The sequence below is a fragment of the Cyprinodon tularosa genome, unplaced genomic scaffold (genome assembly GCF_016077235.1).
Source record: "Cyprinodon tularosa strain WSP-4 unplaced genomic scaffold, ASM1607723v1 ctg401, whole genome shotgun sequence".
Classification (NCBI taxonomy): domain Eukaryota; kingdom Metazoa; phylum Chordata; class Actinopteri; order Cyprinodontiformes; family Cyprinodontidae; genus Cyprinodon; species Cyprinodon tularosa.
The window spans coordinates 193111-212340 of record NW_024039121.1 but is presented as its reverse complement, the minus strand read 5'-3'; the positions used below and the strand labels follow the sequence as shown (position 1 = coordinate 212340).

The 19230-nt window shown below is 40.6% G+C and overlaps 1 protein-coding gene across 3 annotated transcripts in view; it reads left to right on the top strand.

Annotated features, from left to right (window-relative positions):
• Nucleotides 1-19230, top strand: part of sorl1 (sortilin-related receptor, L(DLR class) A repeats containing) — a 168941-nt gene that overhangs the window by 51282 nt on the left and 98429 nt on the right. For all 3 annotated transcript variants that reach the window (XM_038298187.1, XM_038298186.1, XM_038298188.1), the window contains exons 6-8: nt 5907-6087; nt 18741-18842; nt 18957-19126. In XM_038298187.1, the coding sequence (XP_038154115.1) occupies nt 5907-6087; nt 18741-18842; nt 18957-19126 (453 nt within the window). The remainder of the gene's footprint in view (nt 1-5906; nt 6088-18740; nt 18843-18956; nt 19127-19230) is intronic.

The following is a 19230-nucleotide window of genomic DNA, read 5'->3' as shown; positions in this document are numbered from 1 at the left end:
CAACTCTACAGCATGCTGGTTAGCAAGGATCATCTTAGGAACTCTGCTTTGACCTTATTTGAGAATATCTTCTTAGAAAGACGTCTTCCTCCCTCTGAAGCTCTTGTTTCTAGCGGCTCCCTGACAACACAGAGCAGCTGATTTTAATCTGGGCGTTACGCAACGCTCTGTTACAAATACTTCCTGATGTGAGCTGCACTGCAAAAACTGAAAGCAAAGTCAGTTTTTCTTGAAAGGAATCTATTTCCCTTTGATTTGGGCAGATGACTGAGACAGTTTGCCAAGAGAATAAGATCACTTAGGTTGAAATAAGAAAAGAAAAAACATTATCTTTTTTTTAAGGACATGAAGTCTAATTTTTAGGCATCTGTTGCTGGTCCTCCTGTTTGCTTCTTTAAAGTCAGTCCTGTGAATCAAAAATGATAACTTGCCCTATAAAGGGTTATCTGGAGTAAAGAGACTCTAAAACATGCCTGTAGCCAACATAGCGGCCCACTTAGAGCAGGAATTATACCAAGATTTATGTAAAAATAAAAAATAACAGGTGAATATTTTGCATTTAAGGTAAAAAAAAAAACCCGACAAACTTTTTTCGCATGTCAATATTCTCTATCTATCCAGAAAGCCTAAAGTGGAAAAGTTTTAGTTTCACCTGCTTTAATTGTGCAAAAAGTCTCCTTTAAGGAACCTTTAGCTATCGAATTATTAATCAATTAATCAAAAAAAGAATTGACAGATTAATTGATTTAAAAATAATAATTAGTTGCAGCCCTAACTGAAAGTAAAGGAGATTCGTCACTGATGTCAGGATCCCAGAAGCAAAGGTTTCCAAACTATTAATGTTTATTAATCCAGTATAAATCTTACTGTTTAAAACTTCAGCTTTTTACTCTAGTAAAAGTGTAAAAGTCACGACTTAAAGTATAAAAGTAAAAGTAATGCAGGAAAAAACTGTTAAGGCCAGAAGCTCTACTGCTCTACCCTGTTAAAGGAACATTTTTCCTACAATTCTGGACGATAACTTCCTTAGACTTCATTTTCTTAGTTTTATAACTAATGGTAACAGCGTCACATTTAACTTTGCATCACCTTGAAAAACTATTTATTTTGGTATGTTGTGAACAACAAGTTGGGGCAGCACCGAGTCCAACCACAAAGAAATTAATTGTCTGGATGAAACAAATTATTTAATTTTTTGTTAAATAATAGGCCAACAGGCCATAATGAAAATTAGCTTAAATGAAACTAAACTAACGAGTCTATTTTGAAAATGTAATGAGTAAAAAGAAAGAGATGCCAATATTTCTACTTAAGTAAAGAAACAAAGTATTTGTACTTTGTTAGTTGACGCCCAGATCTGACTGAGAAAGACCATGGTGACCGAGGAGCCGTAGATCTGTCTTTATAGATCAGAGGTCATGGATTAGCGGAGCGCGGCCCGGATCCAGACCCACCTGCTGGCTAATCCGGACCCAACCTGATTTAAATCATTTATAAATTACTGCATGTTGTCTGATGACAGTGTCTAACTTCACTTGCTCCTCTTCTCCTGTTAATACGGTAAAGCCCTGGGGAGCGTCCGGCTCCAGGCTGCGCGTGATCCAAATGAGCCAATGAGCTGTCAGTCTGGGTTGCTGCTGCTGCTACTTCTAGACACAGCAGGCAAACCTGTGGCAAGCCGGGCGATGGGAAAGAAGGAGAAGACCATGAGAAAAAGAGAGCAGAGAAAGTGTGGACTGCTGGAAGAACTGCGGTGAACTGGTGAAAGAAAAGTGAAATGGCGTGCTCAAAGATGACCCTGCACATTTAGAGGATGTTTGGCTCAACCTGCTGCTGTGAAGCAGGATTCTCCACCATGAACAGAATCAACAATAAATCTGGATCCAGGCTCAAAATGAGCTCCTTGATATGTGCTTGAGAACGGCTTAGTCTCCGGTTAAACCCAGGTTTAAAGCCTTGCAGGGCAGCCTAAAGCCCACTGCCAACATTAAGACAGAAAAAAGAAAGAAAAAAACAAACAATCAGTTCAGGGGTTTGAGAAAATATGGGAATCAGGAAATTATCTATAAACCAAACTGAACGATTGTTGTTCTCTATTTAAAAAAAAAAAATTTGATTTTATAAAGAAAAAATTTTCTTTTTTAAAGCATTTCTTATTTAAAAATTCAATGTATAACATGGGTGCATAAAAACCTTATTTTATTTCAGTGTTAAATTCTGTTTAAAGTAACAGATTATAGTTAAAAATGTCTCCTTTACTGGTTGATTTTGTTTATTCAGACCCCGACTGATTTTTAACTGGTATAGATGGTAAAAGTTTCAAATGTTCATGTTTATATTGTCAAATAAAAGCGTCGTACTCGATGTACCTGCTGTAGTAAAGTGGCCTTATCCATACATTTTTAGCAGCTCTAACACCTGTAGATAAATTAGTTGATAATGTGCCTTTAAAGCCTCCCTGTAGAAATCTGTCTCAGATTAATTGACTAGACGCCTTTGATTAGCCGGCGAATATCTGATAAATCCAGTCAAATCTAAACTCCTACATCTGTAAACCGGAGAAGAGAAAGTGATGTTTCCCTAAGAGCGAGGCAGCATAGAAGATCGATCCTACACCGTTCCTCTCCCACAGCTTTATCTAATTTGGCCTAATCCTGTTTGTTCCGGTGTAAACAGCGTTGGTGTGAAGCTGATGGTTGAACTACAGCGGGATCAGCTCCTAATCCTTCTGGGATGCAGACGTGGAGGAAAAGGCTTGTTTCTGTTTATATCAAAGGTCTTATCTCTTATTCCTCACAGGAAGTTAAACAAATCTTGCTGAAAGGAAAAGATCACGAACATTTAAACAAATTGTTTCAATTGTTGTTAAAATTGTTTGACTGAAAAAAACAAGATTAGACATTTCTGTTACTAAATGAATTAGTTCTGATGATGACAGCAGCCTGCATGGCTAATGTTGCTTCACCCAAACAGACCTGAGCAGAGCAAGGCGAAGCTGAATACTCTGATGCTGCGTTCACACTGGGCGCATTACTCTTACTCTTAAGGCCAATTTATGTGTCTGACGGTTGCAGAGGTTCTGCAACCGTTGTTGCGCACTTCAAAAAATCCTGACTACGCGTCGGACGGTCACAAACCTCCGCAGACCTCAATCAGAAGTGCGCAGACAGGAAGCAGCTGTGATTGGTCCTTGTCTCAGCTCCCTCTTCACCACGACAGTCCGATACAGCGACCGCATCACTGCCAACGCCGCATCGATCCGTCTGTCGACCTCACGCTCCATCCGTCGCTCACTCGTGAACAAGACCCCGAGATACTGTTACCTGTGATACCTGTGTTTTAAAAAGCATCACTAAAAGGAGCTGATTTGGAGTCAGTTTTCCTCTGCAGCAGCGTCTTTATTCATAGTTCAAATATAAAATCCCCACTTCAGACTGTATAAGCTGACAGGCAGTTTCTTCTATGCTGATAACTCTTTATAGACGGATAGAAATGTTTAATTATTGACTAAATAATAGAAAATATCCTTGAAATGAGTAAATAACTCTTAGATTTTTTTTAGTTGGTCCATTCTAAAAGCAGCTTTGAGACTGAAAGAAATCAGGAAGTCTAAATGAACTGATGGAATCGGCAGAACATAGAAACCGGCTAAAGGAGGTGAGAAGACTCTCCATAACGTGTAAGCTGCAGGTGAGGTTGATCTGAGAAGGGAGCAGATAGGGCGTGCTGATGGGGAGTCCAGGCGCAGCGTGCCAGCTGAGCAGATCGTTGAAAGGAGGCCAGAGAGGCAGAGCCCAGGCCAGACAATGCTCCCTCTGTTTAGCTCTTCAGACGGCGGAGGACAACAGGCTGCTTTGGAAATCTGTCGGTGGGATGCAGTAAAATTCCTCCATTCATTCTGGATGACTGTCTGTACCAAGGCTGCCGTTCTCTGCTGGCTACAAATAGCCTGACAGGCAGGCCTGTGTTTGGGCTCCGACAAAAGCATTCATCCTTTCTCTTTAGAACGTCAACAACAACCAGAAAGTGTCCCGTTAGTGAAGCACAGAGTCCCAGAAGAACAGAGTAGCTCCCAGTTTAATTCAATTCTATTCAGTTTATTTCTATAGCTCCAATTCACATCATGTCACCTTAAGGCACTTTCCAGTTCACCAGATCATCCAGTCAGATTGATTCAAAGTTTTCTATCTAAGGAAAACCAGCTGATTCCATCGACTCATTGACTCTTCAGCAATCCCTCACACTAAGCATGCTTGTAGCGACAGTGGAGAGGAAAAACTCCCTTTGAACAGGAAGAAACCTCCAGCAGAACCAGGCTCAGTGTGAGCGGCCATCTGCTGAGGCCCACTGGGGTTCAAGGAGACACATAGCAGACATAGAAAAAGAAGCATAGATACAAAAGGCAACTGTCAACCAGCTCCACAGGCGGCCCCCCCAGTTTAGGGCTCCTCTTATCGATTAATCTGTTAATTATTTTTCAGATTAATCGATTGATAATCAGATAGCCAAAGGTTCCTTATAGGAGTTTTTTCAATGAAATGAAACCAGGTGATACTAAAATTTTCCACATGAGGAGTTCTGGTTAGAGGATATTAACAGACAAAAAAAGTTTTTTAACTTGGACGCAAAAATTTAATTTTTATAATTTTGGTATAATTAGTCGCTCTGTTAGTTAAAGGCATGTTTTAGAGTCTCTACACTCCATGAGTAATATATTACTGAAAATCGATGAATTATGATTGGTCTGATTGTTTCAGCCCTATCTGAGTTTTATTACAGAATTTAGGAGGTTGTCGACTCCAGCTGAAATAAAAGGTTTAATAAAGTTAGCAGTTATTAATAGGGATGCACGATATAATCGGCCCCGTATCGGTATCGGCCTGTATCGGCCTTAAAACTGAATATCGGACATTTGATCAGCTTCTGAGTTTCTAAAGATTAAAAAAAATAAAATAAAAATACAACTTCTTCTTCTTCCTCAAAAACTTCTTTTTTACAGACTTAAAAACTTCTAAAGACGAGAGAAAAAATATTGATCCATTAAAATATCCCAATATCTTCATATGCTGATATATTGCCATTTAAAAACACCATATCAATCTCTTTTACTAATGAAATATTGCTATATGTCATCGTTATGCTACGAAATCCCCCGAAAATTCACCAAATGTTGCCATATTTTTATATGTTGATATATTGACGCGGTATCGATCTATTTTACTAACAAAATCTCACAAGAATTTGTAAAATATCACGAGAGTTTGTAACAGAACGATGAAATTTCACCAGATTTTGAAAGTAAAAGAGATCGATACCGCGTTTTTAAAAATCTATTTGATATCAGCATAGGAAAATATATTTGAGTATATTATTTTTCAAAGTGTCAGAAATGGATAACAAAACTGCTATTTTCAATGACTACTTATTTTTGTCCAGCTTTAACATCGGTATCGGTATCGGTTATCGGCTACATGAGTTTTAAAATATCGGCATATCGGATATCGGCCAAAATCCCAATATCGTGCATCCCTAGTTAATAATGTTGTACCGTTGTTTCCTGGTGTCTAACATAAAAAGTTAAGCAAGTTGTGCTGCGCCCAGGGTTAAGGGTCTTGCTCAGGGACCCAGAGTGGAGGCTGTGGGAATGTGTAGGACTTGAAGTCCCAACCTCTGTGACCCAATGTGCTCTAACCACTAGGCCAGCACTCCCCACTATATGATGAAAGGAGTGCGGGGGGTTATGGTTGGCACTGTTCTAGCCAGAGCCCACAAAGTAGATTCCAAAATAAAGCTTTACTTTCAGATTAAAGAACCCTCCCAAAAAAGGAAAAGAAGTGGCTTTAATTGGAAACTAATTTGAAAACTGATATGGATTTTGTTTCCTTTGTTTCCTTGAACCATCTCAGGGGTGTGGATCCGTACGACCCCCCCACCACGGTGCTGGTCCAGAGGCACGAGCCGCAGGGCGTCTCCACCGTCCTGAGCAGCACCGACTTCTTCCAGAGCGAGCAGAACCGGAAAGTGATTCTGGAGCAGGTGGACAGCTTCCAGCTCCGAGACAAGTACATGTTTGCTACAACCACCAGGGTAAGTGGGCGGAGCCTAACGCCTCTTTCACCTAAGCACCTAGCGCCAAAGATCTTTTTCACAATCAGACAAACGAATAAAAAGATAAATTCTGCAGCATTAAGGTTCTATCATTCCACTGCTGCGAGACGTTTCCTAAATGCCCAGAGGAAGATTTCCTTTTCCATCGACAGCTTCAGTGATGCTACGAAGCAGAAGAGCTGTTATATGAAAGCCTCCACCGTGCCGCAGATGGAGGGGATGATTGAGGGGATAAGTTTATTTCCTCTTAATTTAAATATCTCAGTAAAATGAGGAGGAAAAGATTTAGCACCTTAAATAAGGTAAAAATCTCCTTAAACCGTTTAAGCCCAACGGGTCTTAGGAGCAAATTCCGCCTGAAAATACAGACGTGTATTAAAGTGCAGCTTCCAAACTATAAATTGGAAATACAATTGTTTATATTTTTGTGAAAGAAAGGAAATGAGGAATATTTTTCAGGTGAAACCTCTATTTTAAATATCATCATGTCTGATTTATGGGAGATTAAACAAAGAAAAAAAAATGTAGTCTTTCTAAAAACAGAAAATCACCATAAAGCCCATTAGAAACTCAGATGAACCCTCAGACTTTATAGATCCACATCTAGACTATTACTCAACCACATGTGGACTGAATAAATTGAAGCATGTTATTTCCACAAAGGATTTAGTGAGCAGTTTGCTAGGAGGAAATGGGATTTTGGTACAATGGTGCCAAAAGTGGCCAAAATGTACCAAATGCATTTTTTCCACTCATAAAAGGGAATCTGATCAGATAAATATGTGGATTTAAATTATTGGAGACCTTCTGAATAAGACAAAGCCTTTGCTTCTAAGGTTTAGATGTTGGTTCATTGAAATTTACCAATAAAATCACTAAACTAAATAGAAAATAGGAATAACAGAGCAGCGTATGTAACGCATGCCGGTTATATTACCTGAAATGGTTTCACAATGACCTCTGACCCCTCCTTGAAAAGGTCAGAGCCTCTAGTTTCCAATGATGGCGGCCATTAGGGTGCGGGGCTAAAAATAAATAACTGCTGTTGCATTACTCCAGAAAGAGTCATACGTCAGGTGGAATTTAAAATCTCATTTTATTTGTTTCTGATTTTTATTTTTTTTGTCATTGTCTCCTTTCTATCTCCTCTTTCTTTCATCTTTTCTCTTTTTTTTCTCTTTTCCTTTTTTTTCTGTTTTTCTGTTCTACTTAAATTGCAGTGTCCATATAAACTGTAAAACTCCCTGCATAATTATAATAAAGCTATTTATATGCATAAATCAAGTGGAGCAATATGGCGATAGCCGTACTGCTCCACTTGTGAAAGTGAAATCTGTTGGGCTCTTTTTGACAATTATTCTTATTGCCACATTGCCAGACAGGACACTGTAAAAAAAAATTTTAAAGCCCCGTTTTGAAAGGTTTGTGGATGAAACACCATGCGACTGTGTTTTGGCCATTTCTCTGAATAGATCATCATGAGAAGGTGTCAATCGGGCCTGTTACTGGGTCTGCTGGGCTTAAGGGTTTAATCTGATTACTGAAATTTATCTCATTTTCAGGGTCAAAAGAAATCCTTCTATGTGCCGATCATTTTACTTACCTGCTCCCATTAAGGCCCAGTAGACTTATCCACAAATTTCCCTTTTGATTTTTGCAGTGCGGTGTTCCATAAGCCTATAACCTCCCCATGATGCTGCAGTTTGTTTGCTTCTGAATCAGAAATTTCTCCCCAGCTTCAGTTTCCATCTGAGCTGTCCGTCTGAATGCAGACTGTGACGTCTCTCTTTGCAGAAATGTGAAAACATGTTGCTTTTCTTTGCTCCTACCAGACTTCCCCTGAAAGCCTGTGAATTTAGTCCCATTTACACAAGCCTTCTGAAACCGTGCCGAGAACGGTCTGAGCACAGTAACCAAGATAACTGTTGAGTGGGAATAGCACGCAAACTGATCCGAACCGCTTAATCTAGTACTAGTTCAACATTTGGGCTCGGCATGGTTCATCTATGGCTCGGTTCTCTGATAACAAAAGCCCCATTGTGAGGGATCTGCATAAACCAGCCAGAATACCACTGAAGATTTTCAAAAAGGTCTTAATTGATTTAAACAATGATAAATTGGGCTCAAATAAAGAAGTCAACCAAACAGACTTCAATGCCGGTGATAAAGCACTCAAGCACAGACTGACTTCTCAAACTAGACATGACGGAAACTTAAATAGTGTCTGATCAGGTCACTGCTGACACACAAGGGGGACAACTGACGGACAAACTAACTTACAAATAAACTTAAATAAACAGAGAAATACTGGCCAGACACTAAATATTTTTTTTTAAATGTAACAAATTAATAAAACTATCCAAAACAAATAAGAAAAATAAATAAAATCAATCCACTAGACTTTGTTTCCAAGTCTGAAGACGTTTCTCTTCCATCCAGGAAGATTTTTCAATCCAAAATGTCAGAAATAGCGTTTAGTTCCAGGTTTTATCCAGCAGCCCAACAAAGCCTGGTTTTAGTTTAGAAAACATGCAAATAGAAACAGATGAACGGGTCCCCCCCTTTGGAATGGGGGTCGTTTGGCTTCTTTGTTAGCCTGCAATGACCCATACCTGTCCAAGTGTCTGTGGTCTAAGTGTAAATGTTCGTAAGAACCAAGCTCGGTGCGGTTAACTGATCCAAGCTGGGTCCGAACTCGGCACGGATCAGTTTCAGAGGACTAGCGGAAATGAGGCAATTGTTGCTCTTTGCTGTGTCACAACAACCCTCTTTCTCAACTTTTCTTGAATTTCTTTAGATCAGTTCCTGTCCTGTTGTCAGAAAGGAATGTTGTAAAAATATCTACTTCCTATTATACTTCCTTTTCACCTGCAGTAGAAGCAGCAGATGGTTTTTGGTGACTAAAGAACCAAACTCTTTTTTCCTGACTGTCCAAACCTGTCTGGTATCGATGGGGAGTCAGATGAAATGAAAACCATGACAGTGCTAATGACTTTAACCATTTATTCTCTTCCTACGCTCTGACATGTTTGCAGCAGTGGCAGCTGGTGGAGTTTTTTCCAGGCTGGGTTACATATTCAAAATAGACGTATACCAAAAACCAATTAAACGTATTCTAAGGTATCACACCAGTATATTTACATGAATGCAACAACAAAAAAACATTCTAAAATGTTCTGCAAAGGGCTTTAAATCAGTCCTAGCTGTCTTTATCCATGCTGGATCAGATCCTGACCTTTGAGAAAGGAGGCAGGAAAAGCAAAATAAAGCCTTAGCCTCGCTGCATGCAGTTAGCCTCACTGCATGTACTTCGCCACGCTGCGTGCAGTTAGCCTCGCTGCATGCAGTTAGCTGCGCTGCATGTACTTAGCCGCGCTGCGTGCAGTTAGCCTCGCTGCGTGCAGTTAGCCTCGCTGCATGCCGTTAGCCTCGCTGCATGTACTTCGCCACGCTGCGTGCAGTTAGCCTCGCTGCATGCAGTTAGCCTCGCTGCGTGCAGTTAGCCTCGCTGTGTGCAGTTAGCCTCGCTGCGTGCAGTTAGCCGCGCTGCGTGCAGTTAGCCTCGCTGCGTACAGTTAGCCGCGCTGCGTGCAGTTAGCCGCGCTGCGTGCAGTTAGCCTCGCTGCGTGCAGTTAGCCTCGCTGCGTGCAGTTAGCCGCGCTGCGTGCAGTTAGCCTCGCTGCATGCAGTTAGCCTCGCTGCGTGCAGTTAGCCTCGCTGCATGCAGTTAGCCTCGCTGCGTGCAGTTAGCCTCGCTGCATGCAGTTAGCCGTGCTGCGTGCAGTTAGCCTCGCTGCGTGCAGTTAGCCTCGCTGCATGCAGTTAGCCTCGCTGCGTGCAGTTAGCCTCGCTGCATGCAGTTAGCCTCGCTGCGTGCAGTTAGTCGTGCTGCATGCAGTTAGCCTCGCTGCATGCAGTTAGGCGCGCTGCATGCAGTTAGCCGCATGCAGTTAGCCTAGCCTTGGAGCTAAATGATCCTATCAGCCTGTCAATCAGCCACACTTTCTAAAAGACGACTGTGACGTCAGCGCTGTGGAGGGAGGTGGTGAGCATAACAAAAAGCGCATGCCTGCCGAAATATGCATCCCCAGTCGCGGGAGCACGCCTTGGTCTGTACAAATATTCCTCTTGTGGGAAAAAATTGTGGTTATTTGGCAGATTAATTTCCAAAAGTACCGGTGTTATGAACAACATTAAATCCAAAGATTTTGTCCGAGGTACGGCTGATTTATTTGTTCTAGTCTCTTGTTATTCACACAACAATAAACAGTGATGCCGACGGGAGTTTGGAAACTGCAAAGCTTTGTCTTACCGGTAAGCGGAAAAACAAACGCGCATCTACACAGCACAACATTCACAGACCAGTGTGATGCATTCAAGAGCATCAGATAGCTATGGTGCATTCATGAGCATGAGACATTTCATAATTACAGTAGAAGGAAAGAGACTAAACGGAACTTAACTCATGTACTCAATGTATTTATTAAGAGACATTGTGGGCTTTCTTACAATACTTAATGCTCTATAATTGTATTTCTGTTATTTTTTAATTATGCACATCTGCTAGCTTTTTATTCTTAAAAAAAAAATCTATAATATTACAGCAGGAAATTATCAAAGTTTTCAAAAGCCTGTTTAAAAGCTCCAAATGAGGCTTAAGATCATAAAGCGACAATTGCGCTGTCATTGTTTTACAGACAGGGTTAGCATTTGGTGACCCTTGACCTTTAACTACTGATGGAAATACAGGAATACAGTCATAGTGTCAACTCCTTTCAAATAGCACTGGATGCCATTTTTTGGCAATTTCTCTTTTTTTTATTTTTTATTTAATGTATGACATGAAAGCATACATACCTCATTTTATTTCTGTGTTAAATTCTGTGTAAAATAACAGATAATTAAAAATGTCTCCAGACCTTTACTGGTTGATGATTTTCTTTATTCAGACCCACTGATTTTTAATTGGTTACCCCTGGTTTAATGTTTCTAAATCTTTATTTCCCGTCATGTGCTCCATCCAATGCAGATCATTGGCTCCACCCACATCTAGTGAAAACTAGTGTGATTGGATGAGTCATAGAACGCAAACACTCATTGGTTAGCTAAAGGAAATCATCAGAAGCAAGCAGGTGTTCTTCAAACTGCTAACGTGAATTGTCTATGCCATGCTACAATGTGGGATTCAGAAAAAGATGTTGAAATGTCTGAAAGGTCGGACACAGGCGAGAGCGTATCGGGAGACGGAGACCAACAAGACCTCCCTCATCCTTGGCCCTATCTCAGAGAATTTATAGAAATAGTCAAAAAATTGAGCTTTCAGTTCATCTAGTGGCATCTGGCTCTTTTTTAAAGCTTACTTTATACTTTTATACTTTAAGTCGTTTTTGGAGCACATACTTTTTCACTTTTACTTGAGTAAAGAGGTCAAGTTGATACTTCAACTTTTACCAGAGTGTTTTTAAACTGCAGTATCTATACTTCTACTTGTTAGGTTTATTCTTTATACATAATACTTTATAACTAATTACATTAGTTACTTATAAAATGTTTTATAAGTAACTAATGTGTGAACTTTTGACACCACTGGAAATACGTCACCAATCCGACGACGAACCAAACAGCTCTACTGGTCATTAAAGATTAAATATTTATCTTGCACATATATTTAGAAATATTTTCATTCTATAATTGAACGTTTTGTTGTTTTTATAATGTCTTAATCAAGGTCGTTGGGTGAGCGCCCTCTATTGGCTAGTCACCACTGGTTTGCAGTCTTATAAGACTATTGGATGATGCACAAAGCGACGTGGAATTGATGTTTTTAAATTATATTATCACCGTTTACGATGAACGGCGTTCACATACGACATCCATCTGTGCTGCCAGAGACGTCAAAACAAACCTGAGGAAAATAGACCAACTCAGGTTGCTGGTTTGAGGAGAGAGTTTCAGATTCGGTCTAACGTCCCACAAACACATCAGCCTGCTGCATTAGCAAACAAAATCAGCTGCATTTTCAATCCCAAATGGAGTTAACCCTTTATAGGACACACAGTGAAATAATTTGAAAATCTAAATTCCCAGCTAATAGTTTTTATTGGAATCAGGGCAAGACCTTATTACCTTTGGAACATTCAAAAAATCTGGATATTTTGATGGTAAAAATGAATGTCAATGAAATAACAAGAAGCGGCAAGAAAAAGTAGCCTCGTGAGACCATCCTGATCTCGCGAGTTTTCAAGGTTTCACTCGCTAATCAGTCTGGAGACTCTCCGTTAAAGAAAATTGGCCGTTCACAAAACGAACGTCCAATCAGCGTTGGCTTTGAGGCGGGTTGAGGTGTGACGCAACGAGAAGCGCGACAGTTCTGTCTAAAGAGCATGGCGGCTTCAGCCGACCAAAGTAGCGTTAGCGTGGCTATCGAGCAAGTTTTATGGGAATTACAGATTATTTCTTCACTGAAAGAAGAGCAAAACACTGCTCTGGAGGCTATTCTCAGAGGAAAAGATGTTTTTGCTCTTCTCCCGACTGGTTTCGGCAAGAGTTTGATCTATCAATTGGCTCCTCTTCATCGTCGCTCTGTTAGTACGTCATATGCTTCGTTGATCTGATTGGTTTATTTGGCCCGTCTATCACCAACATAGGCCAATCAGCTAACCAGTATTTTCGCCCCTTCCCAAAATTACTTCAACGGAAGGTTTCCAGATGGATATGCGGAGTAAATCCATCTGGCGGAGTCAGGTTAAAGAAAAAGTGCTTCTATAAGAAATTCATGAAAAACACTCTGAGAGTGAAAGAAACACTTTTTTATTTGGTCCAACATAACCTTAGAGGCATTAATGCTGATACTGGCACTGACATTATTTAGTTTATAAATCTAAATATAATTGTTAGCTAGGCTTATTCACCTTTTAACTTTTCATTTAACTTTTTATCTTTTTTTTCTTGTTGACTTTTTTTCCCCAATTTAATTTGAATCTCATTGAGTGGGCTCATCTAATTGTTCAAATGCCAAAATCAGATGTGCAGCCATGTAGCAGGATCTTTGCTGAATGGCTGGATATAGATCTTTTGCTTCTAGACCTCACTGAGGGACAGGGGGGACTCCATTTGTAATTTGAATTTAAATTGAAGAGTTTTGTGGCATTGTGTCCCCTCATAAGAGAAAAAGTTGTCCTTCAACTTGTAGTGCATTTAAGTCTCTTATAAATAATCTAACTTGAGTTTAAATGTCTTTCTGCCCAAATGATTGATCAGTTTTGATGTTGGCTACATTTAGAGAACAGCGATAAAAGCAGAACAACCAAGACCGGCCAGGTTTAGATGGAGAAAAGCCCGAATGTTCTGCCAAATGCCCCCATGGCTCCCTTCCTTCCAGCACCGCTATCTTCCTCATCCCTCATCTGTCATCAGCTGCGCTTCTTTCTTCTATCCTCCCTCTCTTTAATAGGATTAGAATAATGAAATAGAGCCAGTGCCTTTGGCAGAACCCAGATGATGGAGTTCATTGATGGAGAAAGCTTCTTATCAGACCTTAAATGTCTCTGCTTTTGTTCCCATGAAGAAAAGTCGTTGAAGATACGTTTTTTTAGCAGATGTAATGCTGATGACTCTCTGTGATCTCTATAGTCATCCTCATTTAGGCTGCAGATCGTCTGCAAAGATGGTCTAAGATGGATCAAATGCAAACAGGAAGTGGTGATTGCATCACAATTTCCTCCTCTCTTCAAAGCCCTGCATGCTTTTATAGTGGCTTCTCAAACATGGTTTCCTTCGCAGTTCAGTAAACATACCAGACAGTTACAAATCGCTGGCAGATTCCTCCCCTGCTGGTGTGTAGATCTGCACAGCTCTGCATAGCTGAAAGCTCAGTGCGGTTCTAAAGAGACATCCATATTTATATATATTAGAAGAAGAAAAAGCACAGGTTAAAAACTTAAGATAAATCACAAGACAGAAGTCAATGTCACAAATGAATAACTTTTATTTTAGAGTCACGGTATGTTTATACAAGATGATACTATTAATATAATGTGACTTTTCTAGAGAATCATTATCCATAGTTATTTTATTCAGGGTTTCCACAGTCTGACATCATTTGAGAATTCCCTGACTTTTAACTGAATCAGGATTAGTTTTCCCTGACAAAATAAATGCAGCAACAAGACAATAATAATAACATAACAGGTCACCAATCTAACATGTTTAGCTCTATAACATTTAAATGCACCTCTCCAATGTCTGAGAGAAAAACATTTAATGAACATTTTTTAATGTATGACCTGCATCACTGTGCAGAAGACTGCCATATGATAGCCATATTTACACGGTGCGCATGGCGAACAATTATGCCATTTTTCCTAATCCCTGACCGATCATTTTTAATCTAGGGTTATCTGGGTGGAGGGTGAAATGGGTGGAGGGTAAAATAGGTGGTGGGTGTGTTACTGTACTCACATTTTATTGCCTTGTTGTTGTTTCTTAGCCTGCCAAGTCGAAAAAAATGTGTCTGATTCGCGCCAATTCCCGGACAAAAATCCCGCCATCTGGCGGAAAATCTTGCAGCTTTTTTAAATCACGCGAGAATGTGTGCAAAACAACAAAAATGGTGCCGGCAACGCTTCTGGGTCCTTTTTTAAGCGAATGTCGGTGATTTAAAAGTAATTTTGAGTGCACTTGCCCGGTTAACATTGAGCCCTGATATATATATATATATATATATATATATATATATATATATATATATATATATATATATATATATATATATATATATATATATATATATATATATATATATATATAAAGATATGGATCAAATGTTTGGGTTGTTTTTTTTTCCGTCAATATAACCTGCAATATATTTCAGCACATAACCTTTAAAAACGTTAATAAAGAATAACTACATTGACATTTTACAGTGAATTAGTTTCTACTTCCTGTCCTTTCTGTTGCCTAACCTTAGATCCAATGTCAGTGTCTAACTCAGTCAATGTCTTCCAGTCAGTCCCAGATAGCCAGACTAATGTTAGTCTACAGACTATCCTATAGATGGATTTATTTAGTTCATCCACTCACTGGGAAATTATCTGTGGAACGTTTTCCCAATGCTGCTCAGGGAGGCATTTTTGCTGCGTGTCTCCGTGGGAGTGGGGAGTACCAACATAGCGGGCGGTGGCTTCACTTTTTTCGGCCAATCAGCAATCGAGTGAATAAATAGAGATCAGTGGTAACACCCCAAACTACTGGCTCAGTCTGTTTCCAGAAATCCTATCATCAACTTTGAAATTTAAAATCCCAGCTAAGTTAAAAGGTCGTACTTACGGTCAATGTCTCTTCAGATAAAAAAACATTTGATCTTGATAAAATAAGTTTATATAAACCAAACACATCCTGATGGTGTTTAGATCGTCCTTTATGAGACTCAATAGAATTCCTGCAGCGGGTGCATTTGACAGACATAAACAGACGTGTGCGCCATCTACTGGCAGCTTCAGCTTAGAGACTGACATTTTTTTGGGAATCCCATGGGTCACGGGATTCCCGTGAGATTCCAGTGGGATGGGAGTCAGTATTAGTAACGATCACGTGATTGGGACGGTACAGGATTAAACATTAACGGGAGCAGACGGGAGCGGGAAAAACTAGGATCGATGCCAAAAAATAAAATAGAAAGAAAAAAAATCCAGTACTGGCGCCGCCATTTTGTAGTTTTTTTCCTTGAAGCCTACACTATAATGCGAGTCAAAAAAAACTACACGACCCAAAAACCAACAGTGCTTCCGCTCTGAGTTTTTCACCCGCGCTCAAAAACAAGAATGGGAGTGGTGCAGGAGCGGGAGTCATTCTGAATGGGAGTGGGATGGGAGTAATTTCACCAGGAGTGGGACGGGACAGGATTTAGATTTCTACTCTGGCCCGGGATCGGGACGGGACACAATTTTTTTCTGAGGGAGTGGGACGGGACAGGAGTGAAAATCCACTCCCGTGTCAGTCTCTACTTCAGCTCCTGCTTAAAGCTGCGTTCACAGCAAAAGTGTTAAAGTGTTAAAAATGCTTAAACATAGAAATCTGGACGCTCGATCAAACTCCAAGGCTACGTTCCCACTGCAGGCCTTAATGCTCAATTCCAATTGTTTTGTGAAATCTGTTTTTTTTTTGTTTAGTTTTTTTTGCGTTTCTGTTCACATTTCCGACTTTTATGTGATCTCCTGTGTGAACTTCATTCATATTATGCACTGTCGCGCATACACAGTAGAGGACATAATGATGTCACATATAGCGAGTCTGCTCTGTGTTTATGGAAGTAAACATGGATGGTAGCGCTGGAGCTCATCTAGCGATCTTTCCCAACCTTGAAAACACAATCTTTTCAATATTAAATACTGCTCCCCGCATCATCGTCCACCATGGTTGTTGTTTTTCTGGCTGCTTCTGCGTAGCAAGATGAATAGTGACCTTTGTCAGATATTAATGGCATTCAGGTCAGCATTCACCTGGCTGTTCAGACACGGGTCACATTTGAACAGATCAGCTTCGTATCGGATTCAGGACCACAGAGCAAAGTGGCCTGGATAACATTGGAAAAATCGGATCTGAGTTGTTCAGACTGTCATCAAAAGATTAGATCCAGGTCGCATACGGGCAAAAAAAATCTGATTCGGGTCACTTCAGGCTGCAGTGTGAACGTAGCCCAAGTCGTTTGCAATTAAAAAAATAAAATTAATAATACAAAAAAACATGGTGTGCTTTTTTTTTCTCTTTTCACTTCCTTATTTACCAACTGAGCATGTGCAGTGTCTTAGCTGCGGCTATATGGAGTTATTGGAAGAACACACAAAAAGGGCTTTTTTATTAACAAATTTATGAAAGATAAAGCATAAAATACAGAAAAAAACAATAATATGCCAACAGGAAGTGGTCATTTTTCAGAAATACTTTCTTTGCAACCAGAGCGAGCTACTGGCAAGTAGATTTAAAACATCCCCTTTACAGGAGCCCTGTCACCTACTGACCAGCTAATTTCGCTGTATGCCGTCGCCATCTGCTGGCACTACCTACCCACGCATCCATTGCAGCTTCAGCAGCTTTAACATTGTCGTGAGAAAAAAAGTATTCAACTATTCACCCCAGTTAAATAAACGGAGATCAATAGATTTCACTCAGTCGGCACATTATTTTCTTATCTTTGCAAAGAGAGAACAGTTCATCATCCAGCCATTACTGCTTGGTATTTCAGCCCTGTTCTGCCTGGGCAGCGTTCATTCCCCCTTACTTACAACAATGGAAAGTTTTCAGTCCAAACAAATTACAGACACTTTGGTTAAACAGTAACATGTTATTAATAAACTTTGAGAAAGAATCTGGTTTGTTATGGGAAGAAGCTCTGTCTGGTCTACAAACACTGTCCTGCAGAGAATGGTGTGGCCTTCAAGGTGAATCAGACTGAGTGAAAACTTGAGTAATCAAATCAGTAAATAGGACAAATTAATATATAATAGAAGAGAAATCTAAATTTTCCAACAACATCTAAACTCCATCACATACTACCCATTTCTTGGGAACCATTGTTTTGTGCCTCTTCACTCTTGATATCCAATTATTAATTTTAGTTTTTTTACTCGGGTCTACTTGGGAAAATACGTTGTTTCCTCATGCCCAAAAAATCCGACCTCCAATCATGTGGCGTGGTTCTGGTAAATCTCCTTAAACAGAGATAAAATAGACTAATTAACAGGATCCCATAGTTAATGGAAAGCTTTAACCTGCTAGTTATTGGGGTAAATATTTACCTTGGTCAGTAAGTGACTGGGGGCCTCTATGACCCCACTGACCGTTAAACCCGTTTAAACCCAGGAACAATGGGCTTTTAGTGGCAGTGGGAACAGCTCGCTGATGCGTTTCTACCCGGGTCAAACGACTCGGCAAGCAACACGCGTTAAAATTTCCTCAGTTCTAATCGGCATGCCGGGGGAACATTGAACGCAACGTACTGACGTCGACACACGGCGCCAGTCGCTTCTGATCTACAAGCAGAATCAACTCTGTTTCCATTGGATAAACATGGCAGCCCTGGCTTCCTAACATGTTGCTCTCCATTGTTTACTTTCACACATCATGATGATGTCACCAGATGCGCAGCCGCGGGGGGTCAGAGGCCGCTTAGACCAGCTTTTTATGCCAGTAGGAAAGGAACCAGATGCTTATTGTTAGCGGGTCGACCATGTTTGGAAAAACGCGTTAACCCGCTATTTTCAGTGGGAAAGAGGTTTAAGGAGGGATTAAAGATGAGCAATGTTTTTAGACTTGGTTGTTTGTCCGGTCCATCCATATTTACCTTTGTTTATCTGTGCATTCTTATCTATAGATGTATAGTCCATAGAAGAGAAGTCAGTTCCTGAAGTGAAAATTAACTTGAACCTTTTCACGATGTTATTGGAGACATTTTCTGAGGTTACGACAAATCATTTAGCACTCCAATGTAACTTGAATTTAGTAATTACATGTTTTTCTTAAAGATTGCTTCTTTAGGTAAATGTCTGTTGGTTTGTTGGTCAGAAAAGCTCTGATCTAAGCTGATATCTGAGTCTGAGTTAATTAAAGCCTGCGATCTCTGCTCCCCCCCACAGAAACTATTGGGCAGCCGTACCCCCTCCTCCGTTCAGCTCTGGGTCTCCTACAACCGTCAGCCAATGAAAGCAGCCCAGTTTATGACCCGCCATCCCATCACGGTGAGTTTTACCATGATTCCAGGTGCTTCAGATCAAGTTGGGGTAGAATCCCGCAGATGGGAGGGATTCACGGGGCCTGGAGTGACGTCTTGCCTCTGCCCATCCACCCAACAGGAATACTACATCGCAGATGCATCCGAGGACCAGGTGTTTGTGTGCGTCAACCACATAAACAACGCCACGCACCTCTACATCTCCGACACGCAGGGCCTGTCCTTCTCCCTGTCGCTGGAGAACGTTCTCTACTACAGTCCTGAGGGCTCGGGCAGCAACACACTCATCAGGTACCTGGAACACACACGTCAGACATCATCAACGCTAACCCAGCGTGATGATGTCACCAGACGCAGAGCTGTGGGGGGTCAGAGGCCGCGCAGCTGCCAGGGAG